The sequence below is a fragment of the Prionailurus bengalensis genome, chromosome A1, assembly GCF_016509475.1.
Source record: "Prionailurus bengalensis isolate Pbe53 chromosome A1, Fcat_Pben_1.1_paternal_pri, whole genome shotgun sequence".
Classification (NCBI taxonomy): domain Eukaryota; kingdom Metazoa; phylum Chordata; class Mammalia; order Carnivora; family Felidae; genus Prionailurus; species Prionailurus bengalensis.
The window spans coordinates 210,563,615-210,582,055 of record NC_057343.1 but is presented as its reverse complement, the minus strand read 5'-3'; the positions used below and the strand labels follow the sequence as shown (position 1 = coordinate 210,582,055).

Below are 18,441 nucleotides of genomic sequence, written 5' to 3'. Positions count from 1 at the left end.
TGCTTGGGATTCTCTCTCTCTCCCTCCCTCCCTCTTTTTCAAAATAAATTTTAAAAAACTAAAAAAAAAAAAAAACTGTTAAGTAAACAATGCACATCCATTTTACAGACAAATATGCAGTAATCACAAAGCAACAATTTAGTGAGAAGCCAATTATGTAACAGTAAGTAATAACCTAAGTAAAAGCATACATACAGAAAAGTACATTATGTAATTGTATACGTGTGTGTGTGTGTGTGTGTGTGTGTATAGACATACATAAATATACAGCTATACTTACAATTATCAGTGGATCATTTTCTAAAAAAATAATATTCAGAACTGATGATGCTATTTATTTCTAGAAGAGAGGACTGGGTTTCATAGGCATGGTATAGTCATGGAAGACTATGGTTTTAACTATATGTATGAATACTTTCTCTAAGAATTTATTAGTATGCTTATATAATTAGAAAACAAAAGCAAAATCTATCCCTAAAAATGAAAAAAATCAAGAGAGACAAAAAAATGTTTATAAATGCTAGACTTACTTGGTATGCTACTTCGTATAAACAGCCGTCCTTTCCAGCCAAGAAAATTCTGCCATTATCAGTGGAAGTTATTGTTAAAAGATAAGTATTATCAGTGGGAAGAGAATATAAGGGATCTGGAAGCAACTGCATTCCACCACACATACTGTCATTAAGAACTCCAGAACCTATTTTTTTTTAAAGAAAGAACACAGGAATCAGCTTATGAGCTTGTTTAAAGTTTGAGACAATCACTGCATTATCTTCAGAATTGTTATTTTTACTGAATTCTTATTGATCTATCCGAAAGCTTGTAGAACATAATTTTTAAATTACTGCAAAAAGTCTGATACAATTTATTCAAGTTAAATAGAACCTATAATTATGTACATACATAAAAAATTTATAACATATAAGTTTAATATATGTAACATTATACAACATCAAAAACTCTCCCAAATTATTAAATTTTACAAACAAGCCTAAGGATGTGATAGTAATAATCATTAATTTGAGTCACTGAAATTCAGCATTTCACCCAGGTTGCCACAATGCAAAAGAAACCACTGAATGTACTAGTAATAAACCAAGGTCTTCTTATGTTAAAGGAAAGAACGTACGTTTCAGTATTGTGTGTGTTAAAATAGCTATTCAAAAAACTAGAAACGAAGAAATTGAAAGCACTACTGGAAAAACTCGCTAGTGTCAATTGTTTCTCTTTTACTACCATTTTATATTGTACATTTAAGGAGTGTACGTTAATACGGTAAACATATTCAAAATACTTGTTTGGTGAAGCTACTAACCTGAAAGGTACCATCCCTGTGGGGAAACATTATTTTGCTATGAGCAAATAGTCTGGAAAGTTAACTTAGTCAAAAAATTAGCTTTTAATTAAACTGGCTAACATGCTTATTTTAAAAATACCACATATGGATTGCTATACCTGTTTGTAAATTAGCATAGCTAAGTCCAAGAATCACTATATCCACAGGGGTTGCCAAAACCAGCAGGTGCCGTACATGAGGTTGAAAGATGCCTAAGATAGAGGAGACATGGGTTAGGGATTATTCCAAAAAACTCCACTTACACTATTTAAGCACTAATAGACCATGGTTTTACCATTACATCCACATCCACTATCTAAGCATTAATAGACTAATGACTTTATCATTAAAATGAACTAGTGATTAAATAGTATATGAAGGGGACACCTGGCTGGCTCAGTGGGTAAAGGATGCGACTCTTGATCCTGAGGTCGTGAATTCAAGCCCCACATTGGGTGTGGAGCCTACTTAAAAAAAAAAAAAAAAAAAATCATTTAAATAGTATATGAAATGTCTGAACTCACTTTAATTTGATGTTAAAATATTACTACCTATGATCATTTAAATAAGTAAATAGTAATACAAAAAAGAACCATATTAAAAAAGAAACACTTCAGGGGCACCTGGTTGGCTCAGTCAGTTAGTTAAGCGATAGACTCTTGGTTTCAGCTCAGGTCATGATCTCACGGTTCTTTTTTTTTTTTTTTTAACGTTTATTTTTATTTTTGAGAGACCGAGCATGAGTGGGCAGGGGGAAGGGGCAGCAGAGACAGGGAGACACAGAATCTGAAGCAGGCTCTAGGCTCAGAGCTGTCAGCACAGAACCTGACGTGAGGCTTGAACCCACAAACCATGAGATCATAACCTGAGCCGAAGTCAGATGCTTAACTGAGTGAATGACCCAGGAACCCCATGATCTCATGGTTCTTGAGACTGAAGCCCACATCATGCCCCACACTAACAGCAAGGAGCCTGGTTGGGATTCTCTCTCTCCCTCTTTCTCTAATCTACCACTCCTCTCGTGCGAGCTCTCTCTCTCTCAAAAAAAATAAACTTTAAAAAAATAAAAGAAGCACTTCAGTATTTAATGCCATTTCAAATCAGCATTACATGGTGCACCTGAGTGGCTCAGTCAGGTAAGAGTCCGACTCTTGATCTCAGCTCAAGTCATGATCTCACAGTTTGTGAGTTCAAGCCCCATGCTGGGCTATGCACTGAAAGTGCGGAGACTGCTTGGGATTCTCTCTCTCCCTCCTTCTCTGGCCTCCCCGCTCCCCACTGCATGCATGCACATGTGCTCTCTCTCAAAATAAATTTTAAAGGGGCACCTAGGTGGCTTGGTCGGTTAAGCATCCGACTTCGGCTCAGGTCATGATCTCACAGTCCGTGAGTTCGAGCCCCGCATTGGGCTCTCTGCTGACAGCTCAGAGCCTGGAGCCTGTTTCAGATTCTGTGTCTCCCTCTCTCTCTGCCCCTCCCCTGTTCATGTTCTGTCTCTCTCTGTCTCAAAAATAAATAAACATTAAAAAAATATTTTTTTAAATAAAAAAAATTAAAAAAAATTAAAAAAAACAAAATAAATTTTAAAAACTGTATTAAAAAAAAAACTTTTAATTCCAAAATCAGAATGGCATAAAATAGTCTGTTTATTAAAATATAAAGCTTTCTATTTGTACACCCACATTCATAGCAGCATAATTCACAGTACCTATAAAGTGGAAGCAATCCAAGTGTCCACTAACAGATGAATAGATAAACAAAATGTGGTCTACATATACAATAAAATAGAATAGGATCCAGTCTTTAAAAAGGAAATTCAGACACATACTGTAACAGGAATGAATCTTAAGATCATTATAAGTGAAATAAACCAGTCGCAAAGAAAAAATACCATATAATTCCACTTATGTCAGATGCCTATAGTCAAATTCATAGAAACAGATATGAGTTCATATATTAAATGAGTTTCCCAGATGAATTTATATATCAAAATCAGATAATTTATAGTTTCAGAGGGGACATTACCAAGTGCAAGCTTTTTTTAAAATTCATGCTAAGGTACTGTTTAACTTTATTTTCTTTTTATGGTATTAACATTAAGAAATGCGTACAGGCACGAGATGACACGTCATGTTACAATGTCCAAAAACAGTGCCTTACTGATAGGAATAAAAGGAAATATATCTTATGTTACAATTATGGACATCTCTTCATGTATATACCTTTGGCCTGCTTAAGGGTATATAATGCCACAGAAAGTACCAAACTTTTACTTTCACTGATGAACACTGAGGGGTACAAAAGTCAGCTTTGTGTATCAAGCTTCCAGTCAGTTAAGCTGAAGGCACAGATCTTCTACCTAATGAACTCAAAATATACCTGATATTTCATGAAAAATTGACTTAAAAAGCCTAAACTTTATGAAAACTTATGTTTTCCTTAATAGAAGCCTTAGCTCAAAGTATTCAGTCACCAGGCGATGCCAAAGAAGTCATCTTTGATTACACAAACTCTAGTGAAGTAGGAATTCTATGGATGATGGAGCTGGTTTACGACTTTGAGTAGAGAAAGGTAAGGAAAGTAGTATCTTGTCAAATGATGTCATCTTCTCTAAATCTCTCATCATTTATTCAAGTATTTTGCAACAGAAAATGGTAGAAATGGAAGCCATCTCCCTTCAGGATGCAGCAAGGTTAAATGACTGACATTTCTTCCTTTTGTCAACCTTCACTTCTTATCTATAAAGTACATTATCTTATTAGCACTTTTTAGAAATTAACATAAGTTGTTTAGGTCTGTGAACCAGTTCCAAATTTCACTACTTTTGAATGAAAAAGTTTTAAGGTTTTGAAAAAGTTTTGAAAGAAAAAGTGTAATACTTGTGCACAAATACAAGCACTTAAGATCCTTTGCTAACCCATCTGCTTTTGCTGCTTTGATGAAGAAACTCAAAAGAACCATACATAACTCACTGCACTTTTACAAAGGCATGCTTTGGCACTGAAAATTTGGCCAATGGTACCTTCAACTTCTAAGGCAACTTCAATGACAGTATGAATTGGTACCTTTTCAAGAGATGTTGGTTCAGAAACAAAAATACAAAGCTCTTCTCTTCTACTGAAAAGTCCACTGGCTTTCCAGAAGTAATTGACTACGGGTGTCTGGGTAGCTCAGTCAGTTAAGCATCCAACTCTTGCTTTTGACTCAGGTCACGATCCCAGGGTTGTGGGAATGATCCCCGTATTGGGCTCGCACAAAGCATGGAGCCTGCTTAATAGTCTCTCTCTCCCTCCCTCTCCACCTGCCCCTCCCCTGTCGCTTGCGCACTCTCTAAATCAATAGACAGAATTGACTACATTTGAGGTAGGAGGTTTACTGTATTCAAAACACAAAGAAAGACCATTCCAAGAATAACTTCCAGGAAGGAGTTTACATATGATTTGACTTTGGTGGCAGTCCCACTGGGTCATACAGATGACGTAAATTGACTCATAACCACTAATCACTCACAATCACTATAATGAAAAATGTCCAAAAGCCATAAGCTCTTTCAGGTAAGTTACCTCCCAAGAAGAGGAGATTGAAACTAGACAACTATCTGAATCTTTCAATACATGAGAAATGCATCCCTGAACTCAAAAAATGACTAAACCTTGTCAATTTGTAGACAAAAACCTGCAAATGCTAAAAATCACTGAAAAATTCCTGTTTTATTCAAACAATCATAAAATTGAAACATGTATTCATACTCTTCTTGCTTACACAGAATTCACCAATAAAGCAAACTCGTGCCAAAAAGCCTGACTTAGAAAACAATGACTTTAGGGGCGCCTGGGTGGCTCAGTCAGTTAAGCATCCGACTTCAGCTCAGGTCATGATCTCTCAGTCCGTGAGTTCGAGCCCCGCGTCGGGCTCTGTGCTGACAGCTCAGAGCCTGGAGCCTGTTTCAGATTCTGTGTCTCCCTCTCTCTGACCCTCCCCTGTTCAAGCTCTGTCTCTCCCTGTTTCAAAAATAAATGAAACATTAAAAAAATAATAATAAAAAAAGAAAAAAATGACTTTAACTTCAAAAATATTTATTTATTTATTTATTTATTTAGAGAGAAAGCATGTGTGCATGTGGGGGAGGGGGAGAGAGAGAGGGAGAGAATCCCAAGCAGGCTATGCACTGTCAGCACAGAGCCTGACGAGGGGTTCAATCCCACAAACTGTGACATCATGACCTAAGCTGAAATCAAGAGCCGGACGTTTAACCAACTGAGTCACCCAGATGCCCCAAGAATAGTATTTTCTTGCAAAAGGCAAAGTAATATATGGACTTCGTCAGCTTTAACATTACATTCCAGAGTCAAAATTTTCAGTACTTACTGACAGAAAAGCCAGAATTGTTTCATTATCAAAGATAACACCTTTGTTGCCATATCAAAGACTATGCCATAATTTTAATTTTGCACTGAAGTTTACGTTTGAGTAGTACAAAATTTTAGTATTTATCTTAGATGGACAATTTATGTTTTACAATAGAGGGCAGGGACAGTCGTTGACTGTTATTATGAATAAACTTTTAAATGAAGAAAAGAGAGATACATACCTCAGGGTTGAGAATACTTTGAGGTTCTATGTTAAGGAAATAAGTTTATAATATAATCACATAAACTGTTTAAGACTACATGTCTGTACCATGTGAATTATAATTTCAAAACAGTTGTGACCTCAAAATTTTATTCAGGCATTACAAACAATTTTGTCTACTATTTCCCATTGTAGTAAGATTTCTCATATATCAAAAAAAAATCTATATTAAATTTAAATCAATCCATTATTTTGTCATTAGCTCTGATAAAAAATCTGTATAATGAAGTTGAAACTGTTAAATTAAACACCACTTCTCACTTCTTTAAGATTTATTCTGAATTCTCTTTTCATTTCCATTGGACATCAAGACTAAAAAAAAAAAAAAATGCAGAGATGGGGCGCCTGCGTAGCTCAATCACTTAAATGTTCAACTCTTGATTTCAGCTCAGGTCATGATCTCATGGTGGTGAGATCAAGCCCCTTGTGGGGCTCTGTGCTGGGTGCAGAGCCTGCTAAGAGTCTCTCTCTCTCTCTCTCTCTCTCTCTCCTTCTTCCCCTCCTCTGAGTGTGCTCTGGCAATCAGTCTCTCTCTCACTCTCAAGAAGGAAAAAAGACCCACAAAAAGAAAACAAACCAAAAACATAGAGACAAAAATGGTTTTTAACATTAAATTTACTAACTGATGAAAAATGTATAATGCAAAAAACTTTAGGTACATCATCAAAGAGTAACAAAAAATAAGCAAGATAAAATGCAGAAATTATAGTTTAACAATTTTATTTAAAAATTTTTTCTTTTATTTTTTTTTAATGTTTACTTATTTTTGAAGGAGAGAGAGAGAGACAGACAGAGCGTGAGCCAGGAGAGGGCAGAGAGAGGAGGCACAGAATCCAACGCAGGCTCCAGGCTCTGAGCTGTTAGCACAGAGCCCGACGTGGGGCTCAAACCCACAAACCACAAGATCATGATCTGAGCTAAGGTCGGACACTTAACCAACGGAGCTACCCAGGCGTCCCTAAAAAAATTTTTTTAAGTTTATTTAGTTATTTTGAGAGAGAGACAGACAGACAGACAAACAGCAGGGGTGGGGCAGAAAGAGAGGGAGGGAAAATCTCAAGCAGACTCTGCATTACCAGCACAGAGCCAGATACAGGGCTTAAACTCATGAACCATGAGATCATGACGTGAGCCAAAATCAAGAGTTGCATGCTCAACCAACTGAGCCACACAGGTACCTCCCCTGTCCCCACAAAATTTTTTAAGTAAGCTCTACACCCAGGATGGGGCTTGAACTCATGACCCTGAGATCAAGAGTCACATGCTCTACCAACTGAGCCAGTTAGGTGCCCCAATTTAATAATTTTAAAGACAGACTCATTTCTACCATAAAGTGAGTAAACTATTAAATATTCCTAATCACTTTCTATGTTTCTACTTAGAATTCAGAACAAATATTTGATAAAAATTTCAACTACTTAAAATGTGTTGTTACTCAGTTCTAAACCATTATATACAAACATTAGCATTACATTTTTATTTCTTACCAGCTTTTGGTTTCACAAGCCCCACAGCAAGAATAGTCTCACTAAGTCCATCAAAATAGGCAAGGTCTCCTCTGTCAAACGGTAAAGAAAAACATGTTATACATACACAGAAAACAAAGTTTTATCCTAAAATATTCTTTAAGACTACAGGATGTAGTGAAAAATAAGCCAGCAAACAAAACTGTTTCAGTTCCAAGATTCAGGCACACAGGCCTGTCTAAAGCTAAGCATAAACCAGGCAAACAGAGATAGCTGCTCCCCATTCCAAACTTCTCCTCAGCCAGGCTGCAAATCTCAAGTAATAGCAGTTCTGTTGGGTTAAGACCCTCTCAGAAGAACAGACTCACAGGAAAAGCCTATGGCTGAGGGTGGACAGAAACACTGAGAAAAAGTCTCTAGGAACCCAACCTACATTCTAAGTGCAAAGTAATTCTAAGGAATTTGAAACCTGTGGTCCACTGAGGGTAACCAGAGCAATAACAAAACCAAACTCAACTCAACTCTTGACTTGGAAAAAGTTAACTTTCCCCGAAATAAAGACCTACTTGATAGGCCCTAGCAAAAAAAGAGACATACCCATATCTTAGGATGGATAAACACTACTTACTACAGTGTCCACTGTCCTACACATGGCATCTGGCTTAAAAATAAACACATGAGACACAAAAAAGCACAGGAAAAAAAAGCCTGTCAAGAAACAAAGAAATCAACAGAAATGGACTCAGCTAGGAGACAGATGTCTGAACTATAAGACAGGAAATTTAAAATAAATGATTATCATATAGGTATTAATGAAAAAAGGGGACAATATAAATAAGCAAATAAGGAATTTCAGCAGAGAGATGAAAATTACAAGAAATAAGTGAAAATGTTAGAAATAAAAAGCACAGCATAAAGAAAGACCATCTTGTAAGAACTTTTTAAGTAGACTTGACATACTTAACAAAAGAATCCATGAACTTGAATTTGGGTCAACAGCAATTGTCCAAATTGAAACAAACAAAAAGAATGGAGAAACAAAAACAGAACAAAGTATCCAAAATCTGTTTTGAATAACATCAAACAATCTATCGGAAGTGTAAAAATCTCAGAAGGGAGAGGAAGAGAATGGGGCAGAACAAATATTTGAAGATAATCACTGAGAAATTTCCAAAAATGAAAGACATCAAACCAAAGATCCAAGAAACTCAGAGAACACCAAGTAGGATAAATATGCCCGGGGGGGGGGGGGGGGGGGGAGGGATATTCACATACATATATACATATATATATATACATATATATACATACATATACACATATACATATGTATCATATATATGTGGATCATATCTGGATCATATATATACATGATCCAGACCTTGAAAAAATTTTCTGGTTGTCCTGAAAAGAGCCAAGCAAACAGAAAGAAAACTCCTAAATGGCCACATATGTGGACCAGGTTTTCCCATTTCCCCATGCTGTGAAAACTGGCACAACCTCCAGAAACTAAGACCAATACTGGGGATGTTAGGTGTTTCAGAACAATGAATTGAACAAGATTACGTTCCTATTATCCATGTGGTATTAGGATTTATAATAAAAAGCTAATGGAATAATTGAAATGAAAACTAACATTTTTGCAGAATTGAATTTGTGAACTAAAGATTTATATACCGAGGATTTGTGCCTTGATTTTTTTCAGTAAGCACACTGTTCAAATAATTTTTCTTTAAATAAGTTCTAGTTTGAACACGGTAAGGTTGGAGTGTATATTCCATGAGGACAGGAGCTACACTTACCACATTCAATATTGTTCCTAGCACAAAAGAGTGTCTGATACATAATAAATTCAACATTTTATTACATGGATACATTACATGTTGATGGAAATACAGAAATTTTCATTAAAGAGAAATCCTTTTTAAGGAAATTATCCTTACATTTGTCTATAACATAATTTTTTTGTGTGTTTGTTTTTCTAAACAGATCCACACCTAAATCAAGTTGTTTTATTCCTTAGTATCAAAACAACTATGTTACAATAATAAAAGCAACTGAAGTTCAGGGTATATGAAGAAAAATCACAACCATACATCACTGCTATTAGAACTATATAACAGTTCAACCATAAAAAATAGCTATGAAAAGTTCTAAATGAAAAAAAAATCAGAGAACAAAAATATTTTTATTTAAGCTACAAGTTCTCATTTAGTATCACTTTAATTCAGTGATAGTGTGTGTGTGTGTGTGTGTGTGTGCACGTGTGTGCATTCCTAACAGGTGCTTTAATTACCCAAGGGCAAGAGAAACAACTACAAGGGCCTTCCTCTGGTTATCCCACTAATCCCCTAAAGACATTATGAGAGAGAAATGGTAGTAAGCCAAAATTTATCTTCAAAAAGCCAGAGTGAGATAACCAGATCAATAAACTATTTTAGCAAAAATGTCTTGAGCTGTCACTCAGATTACTATATACACTCAAATTACACATGGCCAACCTCATGGAATAAAACTGTTTAGCCACTTCAATGAATTAAGAGCCTCCCAATTCATAAAAATGCATCAAAAATACAGGTCTTTAAAGATGTCAAACCATCTCTCAAAAAACTACTAACAGATTATCTTATTGGAAGATAAGAGCTTGGAAACTAAACCCCTGCTACTCAGAGTGGTACTTAGACTGGCAGCATCACTGGGAGGTTGTTACAAATGCAGACTCTCGAGGCTCACTCAGAAGTACTATAACAGTATCCGCACTTTTAACCTCATTCTCAGGTGATCAGTATGCATACTGAGAAGCACTGACCCAGATGTTAGCTGAATGAAAAATAAACCAGGCAGCTTCTGATGAGTAGAATACTAGCTGCCATTAAGATAATCTAACTTCTAATCATGCTAAAGCAAACCAGCATTAAATACATACCCATCTTCATAGTTCCACATGAATATGTCACTGTCAATTGTGAGCCAAGCTCTGCTGATAGGAGGGAACACACCCATCATGCAGTTACACTGCATATCTGAAGTAGTGTGGATGTAAGGCAAAAAGATCTCAATCTTCTCTTTCTTAAGCTTATTTTGAAAGATTTTGATTTAAAATTTATGATTAAAAAATCATGATCTGTCCACTTTTTTTTTTTTAATTTTTTTTTTCAACGTTTATTTATTTTTGGGACAGAGAGAGACAGAGCATGAACGGGCGAGGGGCAGAGAGAGAGGGAGACACAGAATCGGAAACAGGCTCCAGGCTCTGAGCCATCAGCCCAGAGCCTGACGCGGGGCTTGAACTCACAGACCGCGAGATCGTGACCTGGCTGAAGTCGGACGCTTAACCGACTGCGCCACCCAGGCGCCCCGATCTGTCCACTTTTTAATAGAAAAAGCAATAAAGGGTGCCTCGGTAGCTCAGTCCATTAAGTGTCTGACTTCAGCTCAGGTCATGATCTCAGGGTTCATGAATTCGAGCCCCACATCAGGCTCTGTGCTGACAGCTCAGAGCCTGGAGCCTGCTTCGGATTCTGTCTCCTTCTCTCTCTGCCCCTCCCCCACTCATGCTCTGTCTCTCAAAAATGAATAAACATTAAAAAAATTTTTTAAAAAGAAGAAAAAGCAAATAAAATATCTTGATTTCTAATGAGTTTAAAGACATAGTGTATGACAGAAATAAACCTGCAATTTACAATTCCTAAATAATGCCATTTGACCACTTAAAATGTATTTTAAAGGACAAATATAATGTTTTTACCATTATTAAAGACGAATATTGATCATGAATAACACCATTAAATTTTGACATGAAAAAACTGTTCTACTGGACCACTTTCTCCCAACTGCATAAGAGCAAGAGTGATAAAAAAAAAAAAAAAAACATAAGGCATGCTAAAGTTAGGCCAGGTGACAATTTGCAAGCTTCTTATATATAGTGCAATTGAAAAATAGACGAAGAATTATATTATGTAATCATAAGATGAGGAAAAAATTGTGAAATAAAATAATTTCTTAATTAAATGATAATTTTTTGCATGGTATTATCAGAAGATTAAAGAATATTAAGAGGGGCGCCTGGGTGGCACAGTCGGTTAAGCGTCCGACTTCAGCCAGGTCACGATCTCGCGGTCCGTGAGTTCGAGCCCCGTGTCGGGCTCTGGGCTGATGGCTCAGAGCCTGGAGCCTGTTTCCGATTCTGTGTCTCCCTCTCTCTCTGCCCCTCGCCCGTTCATGCTCTGTCTCTCTCTGTCCCAAAAATAAATAAAAAACGTTGAAAAAAAAAATTTAAAAAAAAAAAAAAAAAAGAATATTAAGAAACTGGGCGCCTGGGTGGCTTGGTCGGTTAAGCATCCAACTTCGGCTCAGGTCATGATCTCATGGTCCGTGAGTTCGAGCCCCGCGTCGGGCTCTGTGCTGACTGCTCAGAGCCTGGAGCCTGTTTCAGATTCTGTGTCTCTCTCTCTCTCTGCCTCTCCCCCGTTCATGCTCTGTCTCTGTCTCAAAAATAAATAAACGTTTAAAAAAAATTAAAAAAAAAAAGAATATTAAGAAACTAAGAAAAGATAGAGTATGGGATAAGAAGTGTTGTATATTTAATAACGTTATTTTACAAAGTCTCAGAGAAATACTGAAAAGTTTAGGAAAAATATTAGATTCTACTAGTTTTTCTATTTATAACTATTTTCTTAATTTTCCATTTCCTTTATTTTTCTAAAGCAGACTGTACTGAAATTTGAAACACTTTTCCTTTAAATAGTTTAATATATTTTTAAAAGTCTCAGATTAAATTTTATTTTATTAAAAAAAATTTTTTTAATGTTTTTATTTATTTTTGAGACAGAGAGAGACAGAGCATGAATGGGGGAGGGTCAGAGAGAGAGGGAGACACAGAATCGGAAGCAGGCTCCAGGCTCTGAGCTGTCAGCACAGAGCCTGACGCGGGGCTTGAACTCACGGACCATGAGATCATGACCTGAAGTCGGATGCTTAACCGACTGAGCCACCTAGGTGCCCCTCAGATTAAATTTTAGCATATCATCTTAATGTCTATATTATGAGAGCTATAGATTGATACAGAAGCTTCCTAACAAATAACTATAAATCTTTTTTTTAATGTTTATTTAATTTTGAGAGAGAGAGAGAGAGAGAGAGAAAACACAGGAGTGGGGGAGTGGCAGACAGAGAGGAAGATACAAAGCAGGCTCCAGGCTCTGAGCTGTCAACACAGAGCCCGATGCATGGCTTGAACCCACTAACGATGAGATCATAACCTGAGCCAAAGTTGGCCCCCCAACCGACTGAGCTACCTAGGCGCCCTGCAAATAACTATAAATCTAATGCCTTTATAGGGTATGCCATACTTTAAAAGAATCAGATGAGATCTTTTTTTAGAGGGTAAGAAAACTCCTCTAGCAATTCAGTCTATGAAGATTCCATTAGTGTTTCATTCTTATTGTGATCCTTAGAAATTCAATCACTTATAATTTTAATTCTTTCTTAAGATTTTTTTTTTAAGTTTATCTTATTTATTTTGAGAGAGAAGGTGAGTGTGAGCAGGGTAGAGGCAGAGAGAGAGAAAGAGAGAGGAGAGAGAGAGAGAGGAGAGGGAGAGAGAGAGAGAGAGAGAGAGGGAGAGAAGGAGAGAGGGAGAGGGGGAGAGAAGGAGAGAGGGAGAGGGGGAGGGGGGGAGGGGGAGAGGGGGGGAGGGGGAGATGGGGGGAGGGGGAGAGGGAAGGAGAGAGAGAGAATGAATCCCAAGCAGACTCCGTGCACTCAGCACTGCGCCTGATGCAGGGCTCCATCTCACAAACTACGAGATTATGACCTGAGCTGAAACCAAGAGTCAGACGCTTAACCAACTGAGCCACTCAGGTAGCCCTAAACCTTAATTCTAAGATACCATTAAGTGCCAAACCATACCAAAAACTTTTGGGGATGGGCAAAAAGAAGCACATGGCAGTTTTTGTTTGTTTTTAAACATTTTTAGAACAACATCCCAGTTTTAAAGTGTTAAAATATGAGAAAAAATAAAAATGAAAATCAGGAGTCTTCAAGCTAAAATGGGGTAAAAAGGCTTCCTTGGATAGCACTTAACTGGAAAGTACTACCTTGCAATAAAATCATTCAAAAATGCAGAATTCCTTGTAAATGATTCACTCTCTTCAATGTCCAAGAACAATTAAGATGTGATTCAATTTTCAACACTCAATTTTATATGATATTTTCTAGGCACATGGCAAACTACTGACATACTTAAAATGTTTTTTATTAAATTTTTTTTTCAACGTTTTTTATTTATTTTTGGGACAGAGAGAGACAGAGCATGAACGGGGGAGGGGCAGAGAGAGAGGGAGACACAGAATCGGAAACAGGCTCTAGGCTCCGAGCCATCAGCCCAGAGCCTGACACGGGGCTCGAACTCACGGACCGTGAGATCGTGACCTGGCTGAAGTCGAACGCTTAACCGACTGAGCCACCCAGGCACCCCTTAAAATGTTTTTTAAATAAAACTCTTAAATGAACTTACATACAACACACCAATTAAACACAAAGCAAGAATTAGAATAAGAATACTAATTTTTAAAAATTTTAGGGAGTTAAAAACAAGGTAAAAGGATACGTCCAAACTGTTCAACAAGTTCAGGTGGGAGAGGAACCCTTCGGATAGAACTGATCTCTGGAAGGTTGGGTACCGACAGCAAACCAGGTCCTTGTAGAGGATAATCCATATCTGACATGCCGGAAACAGTGGGATTATCTACAAGTAATAAAACAAAGCATTTATTAAAATAATATACTGAACATCAACTGGGCATATCGAAGCACTGCAAGCTACAAAAAAAATTGTGTATCTGATAGTTATAAAGGTATATAGAAGGGGCACCCGGGTGGCTCAGTCAGTTGAGCGTTTGACTTTGGTTCAGATCGTGATCTCATGGTTCAAGGGTTCGAGCCCCGCATCAGGCTCTGTGCTGACAGCTCAGAGCCTGGAGCCTGCATCAGATTCTGTGTCTCCCTCTCTCTCTCTCTGCCTCTCCCCCACTCACACTCTCTCTCAAAAATAAATCAACATTAAAAAAATAGAAAATAAAGTAATTCTGACCCAATACAAAAGAGGCCTGAGAAAATCCAGTGTTAAAAGAGGGCTAATTACTGGTTTCAGCACTAACCAGTTATCCTTCACAAAGACTTACTCTGTAAGTAAGGATATATTTAGTTCAATAATTTAGTTTCTTTCTATTATTTTACTAATCTGAAATGGGAAAATATTTATAAAACTACTTTGTGACTGTCAAATGAAACAACCGTGAACAAAAAAAAAATATTGATGGGGGAAATAGCTATTTCCTTTCCCACTTCAATATTAATAGATTAAAACAATCCTTGTGTTTTTGTTAGACCACCCCTCCCACACCAATAAGATAAACACATATGATGCCACACAAGCAGTATTTTATTGGGGGAAACCACAGACTGCTCTATAAAGTGTTCTCACTTGGCAACCTTTCTCTTGCTTTAAGACGCAGACAACTAAGGGCAGGAGTGGGCTGATCTATTTCCTATGCCTTGAACAGGGAGGTATTCTTTTAGATCTCATGACCTTTTTATCCAGGCACCTTTCCAGGCTCTAAGTATAAAGATATTGGGGAAAACTGACATATAAAAGAAATTCTAGGGGTACCTGGGTGGCTTAGTAGGTTAAGCATCTAGCTCTTGATTTTGGCACAGGTCATCTCACGATTGGTGAGCCTGACTTTAGGCTCCAAGGTGTCATCATGGATCCTGCTTGGGATTCTCTCTCTGTCCCTCCCTAGCCCACGCTCTCTCTTTCTCTCAAAATAAATAAATAAACAACAAAAAAAGAAATTCTAAATGTATTATGGAAATTTAAAATATATGAGAGAGAAAAATGCAATCAATTCCTATGTACCGATTGATTACCCAGCTTCAATATTACTAATAATATGTCCAATCAGGTTTCATTTATATCCCTAGCTACTCCTTCTCTAATGGATTTCTTTAATGCTTATTTTTGAAAGAAACTGAGAGACAGCACAAGCAAGGGAATGGCAGAGAGAGACAGAGACACAGAATCCAAAGCAGGGTCCAGGCTCTCAGCTGTCAGCACAAAGCCCAACGGCGGGGAGCTCACAAACCATGAGATCATGACATGATTTGAAGTCGGACGCTTAACGAACTGAGCCACCCAGGTGCCCCTCTAATGAATTTTTTTGAAGGAAATCCCAGACATCCCATTTAATCTTAAAACATACTAATTTTCACAGGATATTGCTAAGTGGAAATGTTAAATATTAACAGGACATGATAAATGGCAGGGGGAACACAAAGGATGGAATTAATAACTCAAGTGAGGATGTGAATGGTTAAGAAACCCCTCACAAAGGAAGTGATACTTAACGAACTTTGGAGGAATGTCAAGCAAAGAAGAAAATTCCAGATGCGAAGTAAATGATGACATAAAAGCATCCTGAAGAAAGGGCTTCTTATGACATGTTAAATTCTGTGTCACTGGAACAAAGCTGAGAAGATTAGGTTGAAGAGGTATGTGTAAAGGTGGATAGAATCGATTGGGGTCAGATAAGAGTACACGAATGTATCCACTGTTTTTACATCTTGGTTTTCAAACCTGAGGAGGTCAAAGAGAGTAATGCTCTTCAAGATGAGTGTTGCTAATAGGCCACTCAGTTCTTAGAAGACAAGCTCACCGGTAAGTAGCAGTCAGGAACAGTACTAAATTTGTTCTGTTTCTATCTTTTCTCTGACTACAAGCCTACTCAACGATTTTTTTTTAATTTATTTTTAACGTTTATTTATTTTTGAGACAGAGAGACACAGAGCATGAATGGGGGAGGGTCAGAGAGAGGGAGACACAGAATCTGAAACAGGCTCCAGGCTCTGAGCCATCAGCCCAGAGCCTGACGCAGGGCTCGAACTCGCAGACCGCGAGATCGTGACCTGGCTGAAGTAGGACGCCTAACCGACTGCGCCACCCAGGCGCCCCTCAACGATTTTTATAAATTGTCAGAAGTGTCGTTTAGGTTTCCATTGCAGATTGTCCTTGTTATTTTACCTTGGTTATTGCTTACCCCAAATCTTGTCCCTATCTTACTTACACTTCTCTGCTTTTCTCCCATATCCGTCTCCCATATCCGTCAAAAAAAGGGGTCACTTTTTTTTTAGCAACTTATGTAATTCTATATGCCTTGAGGAGCCTAGTCATAATTTAAAATCATTAAAATGTTTTCCAGTCACCTCTCTTTTGTTGACACATACACTGCCTTACCCTCCCTGTCCATCATCACTGCTAATATCCCCATTCTCTTCCTTTATTCCAGCGGTAGTTCTTTTTAACAACCTTCATATTAAGACTTTATATTACACTAACTCTACACGTAATAAAGAATATCTTTGAGAAAGATGGTAAATTTTCAAATTAATTTCATTTGCTCGTCTGATTTACTCTAATGTTAATAGGAGGAATTAACAAGAATGAGACTTAGATCAGGTGATCCTACTCATCTGGCCTCTGTGATGAACACTTGGAGGCAGTGAGCAGCTCATTAAGGTTGGGGTCTTTCCCTCTGCTTCAGATGGCAGAGTGCTCGTCACTCCTACCCTCTCAAATATCGGCAGTGAAGTGAGGAAGAAAATAAACTGCAAACAGGCTCTTTTTGCTCTTCAAAATGTAGCAAACAGGGCCCCAAATCTCAAAACGTCTTCGCCGAGTCCACCCTGGGGATAAGGACCTAGTTAGGAATTCAGGCGAGAGTCCTTCCGGCTGAGAAAGCAGTTACCACCAAAGGGGCACTGATCACTCACTTGGGGCAGACACCATGAGAAGCTCGGAAAGGTCCGGGTACATGCGGTCTTCTTGCAACTGACGGTCGATGAGCCGTCCTGCATTTTCCAGAGCTTCCTGCAGGGCTGAGGCCGACGTGGAGGCCGGCATCGCCGAGCCCAGTAAAGAAGACGGCATGTCGAAGTTCGGAGACACCAGCGTCCGGAAATAGTCAAGAACCAAGAAGAAAGGAGAGAAAACCCAAGACCCTAACTCAGACCCGCAGCTTAGGGCGCGCGCGCCAAACGAGCGCCTCGGCGCCTCTGCATGACGCACTTCCGGTTCGTCGGGAGGGGAATTTGAAGGCCTTGTTTTGCCCACTCCGAGAAGAAGAAGTTGAAAGGGCTGGACGTTAGGGGCGGAGCGAGTGGGGGGTGGGGTGGAGCGGGCACTTCCCTGGGCGTCGCTGGAGGTTTGGCAGGTTGGGGAGTAGGAAATTCGTCTAGGTTGTAGGGGGAAGGAAGGAAAGGAGGGGAAAGGGAAAGGGCTGGGAAAGGACAGGGCTGGGAGGGGTGGGGAGGGGTGGGGAGGGGGAAGGGAGCGGGTATCGGGTAAGTGGGAGCTGGGTAGTGCGTGGCAGCGCAGACTGCTTCGGCTCGGGTGGGTATCGCGAGCCGTCGATCTTTGTGTCTCGAGGTTCCCGGGTTGGAATCCTTCAACTGCAACTGCTTATGAGTTTGCACGTCAATTTCTTTGGTACTCCAAATAACTTCTGTTGTGAGAGCGGATAGTAGTTGGTAGGAGTTCACATGGGAACCAAAATTCCACTATATATCTTACAGGCTTCAGTGTAAATTAAAATTCTTTTCTGGCCGGCTCAGTCATCAGAGCATGCAACTCTTGATGTCTGGATCCTGAGTTCAAGCCCCACTTTGTGCCTGGAACCTACTTAAAAAAAAATTCATCAGGCTTTTCTATTTGTGTGTGGTTACCATTACTATAAAGAATTGTAGGGCCTCCTGGGTGGCTCAGTCATTAAGCATCTGACTCTTGATTTTCCCTCAGGTCATGATCTCACACTTTGTGAGTTGGAGCCCTGCTTCCAGCTCTGCTTGGGATTGTTCACCTCTCTCTTTGTCCCTCCCCGACTTGTGTCTCCCCACCGCCCCCACCGTCAACAACAACAACAACAACAAAACTTTAAGAATTGTCTGTTT

At 38.6% G+C, this 18,441-nt stretch overlaps 1 protein-coding gene across 1 annotated transcript in view; it reads right to left on the bottom strand.

The window, feature by feature from the left end:
- Positions 1-17,805, bottom strand: part of NUP155 (nucleoporin 155) — a 72,635-nt gene extending 54,830 nt beyond the window's left edge. The window contains exons 1-6 of the mRNA XM_043599733.1: positions 17,266-17,805; positions 14,045-14,182; positions 10,361-10,457; positions 7,456-7,526; positions 1,456-1,548; positions 531-697 (exon numbers count right to left, since the gene is read on the bottom strand). Coding sequence (XP_043455668.1) covers positions 531-697; positions 1,456-1,548; positions 7,456-7,526; positions 10,361-10,457; positions 14,045-14,182; positions 17,266-17,422 — 723 coding nt within the window. The 5' untranslated portion in view covers positions 17,423-17,805. The remainder of the gene's footprint in view (positions 1-530; positions 698-1,455; positions 1,549-7,455; positions 7,527-10,360; positions 10,458-14,044; positions 14,183-17,265) is intronic.
- Between the last annotated feature and the right edge of the window lie 636 nt (positions 17,806-18,441).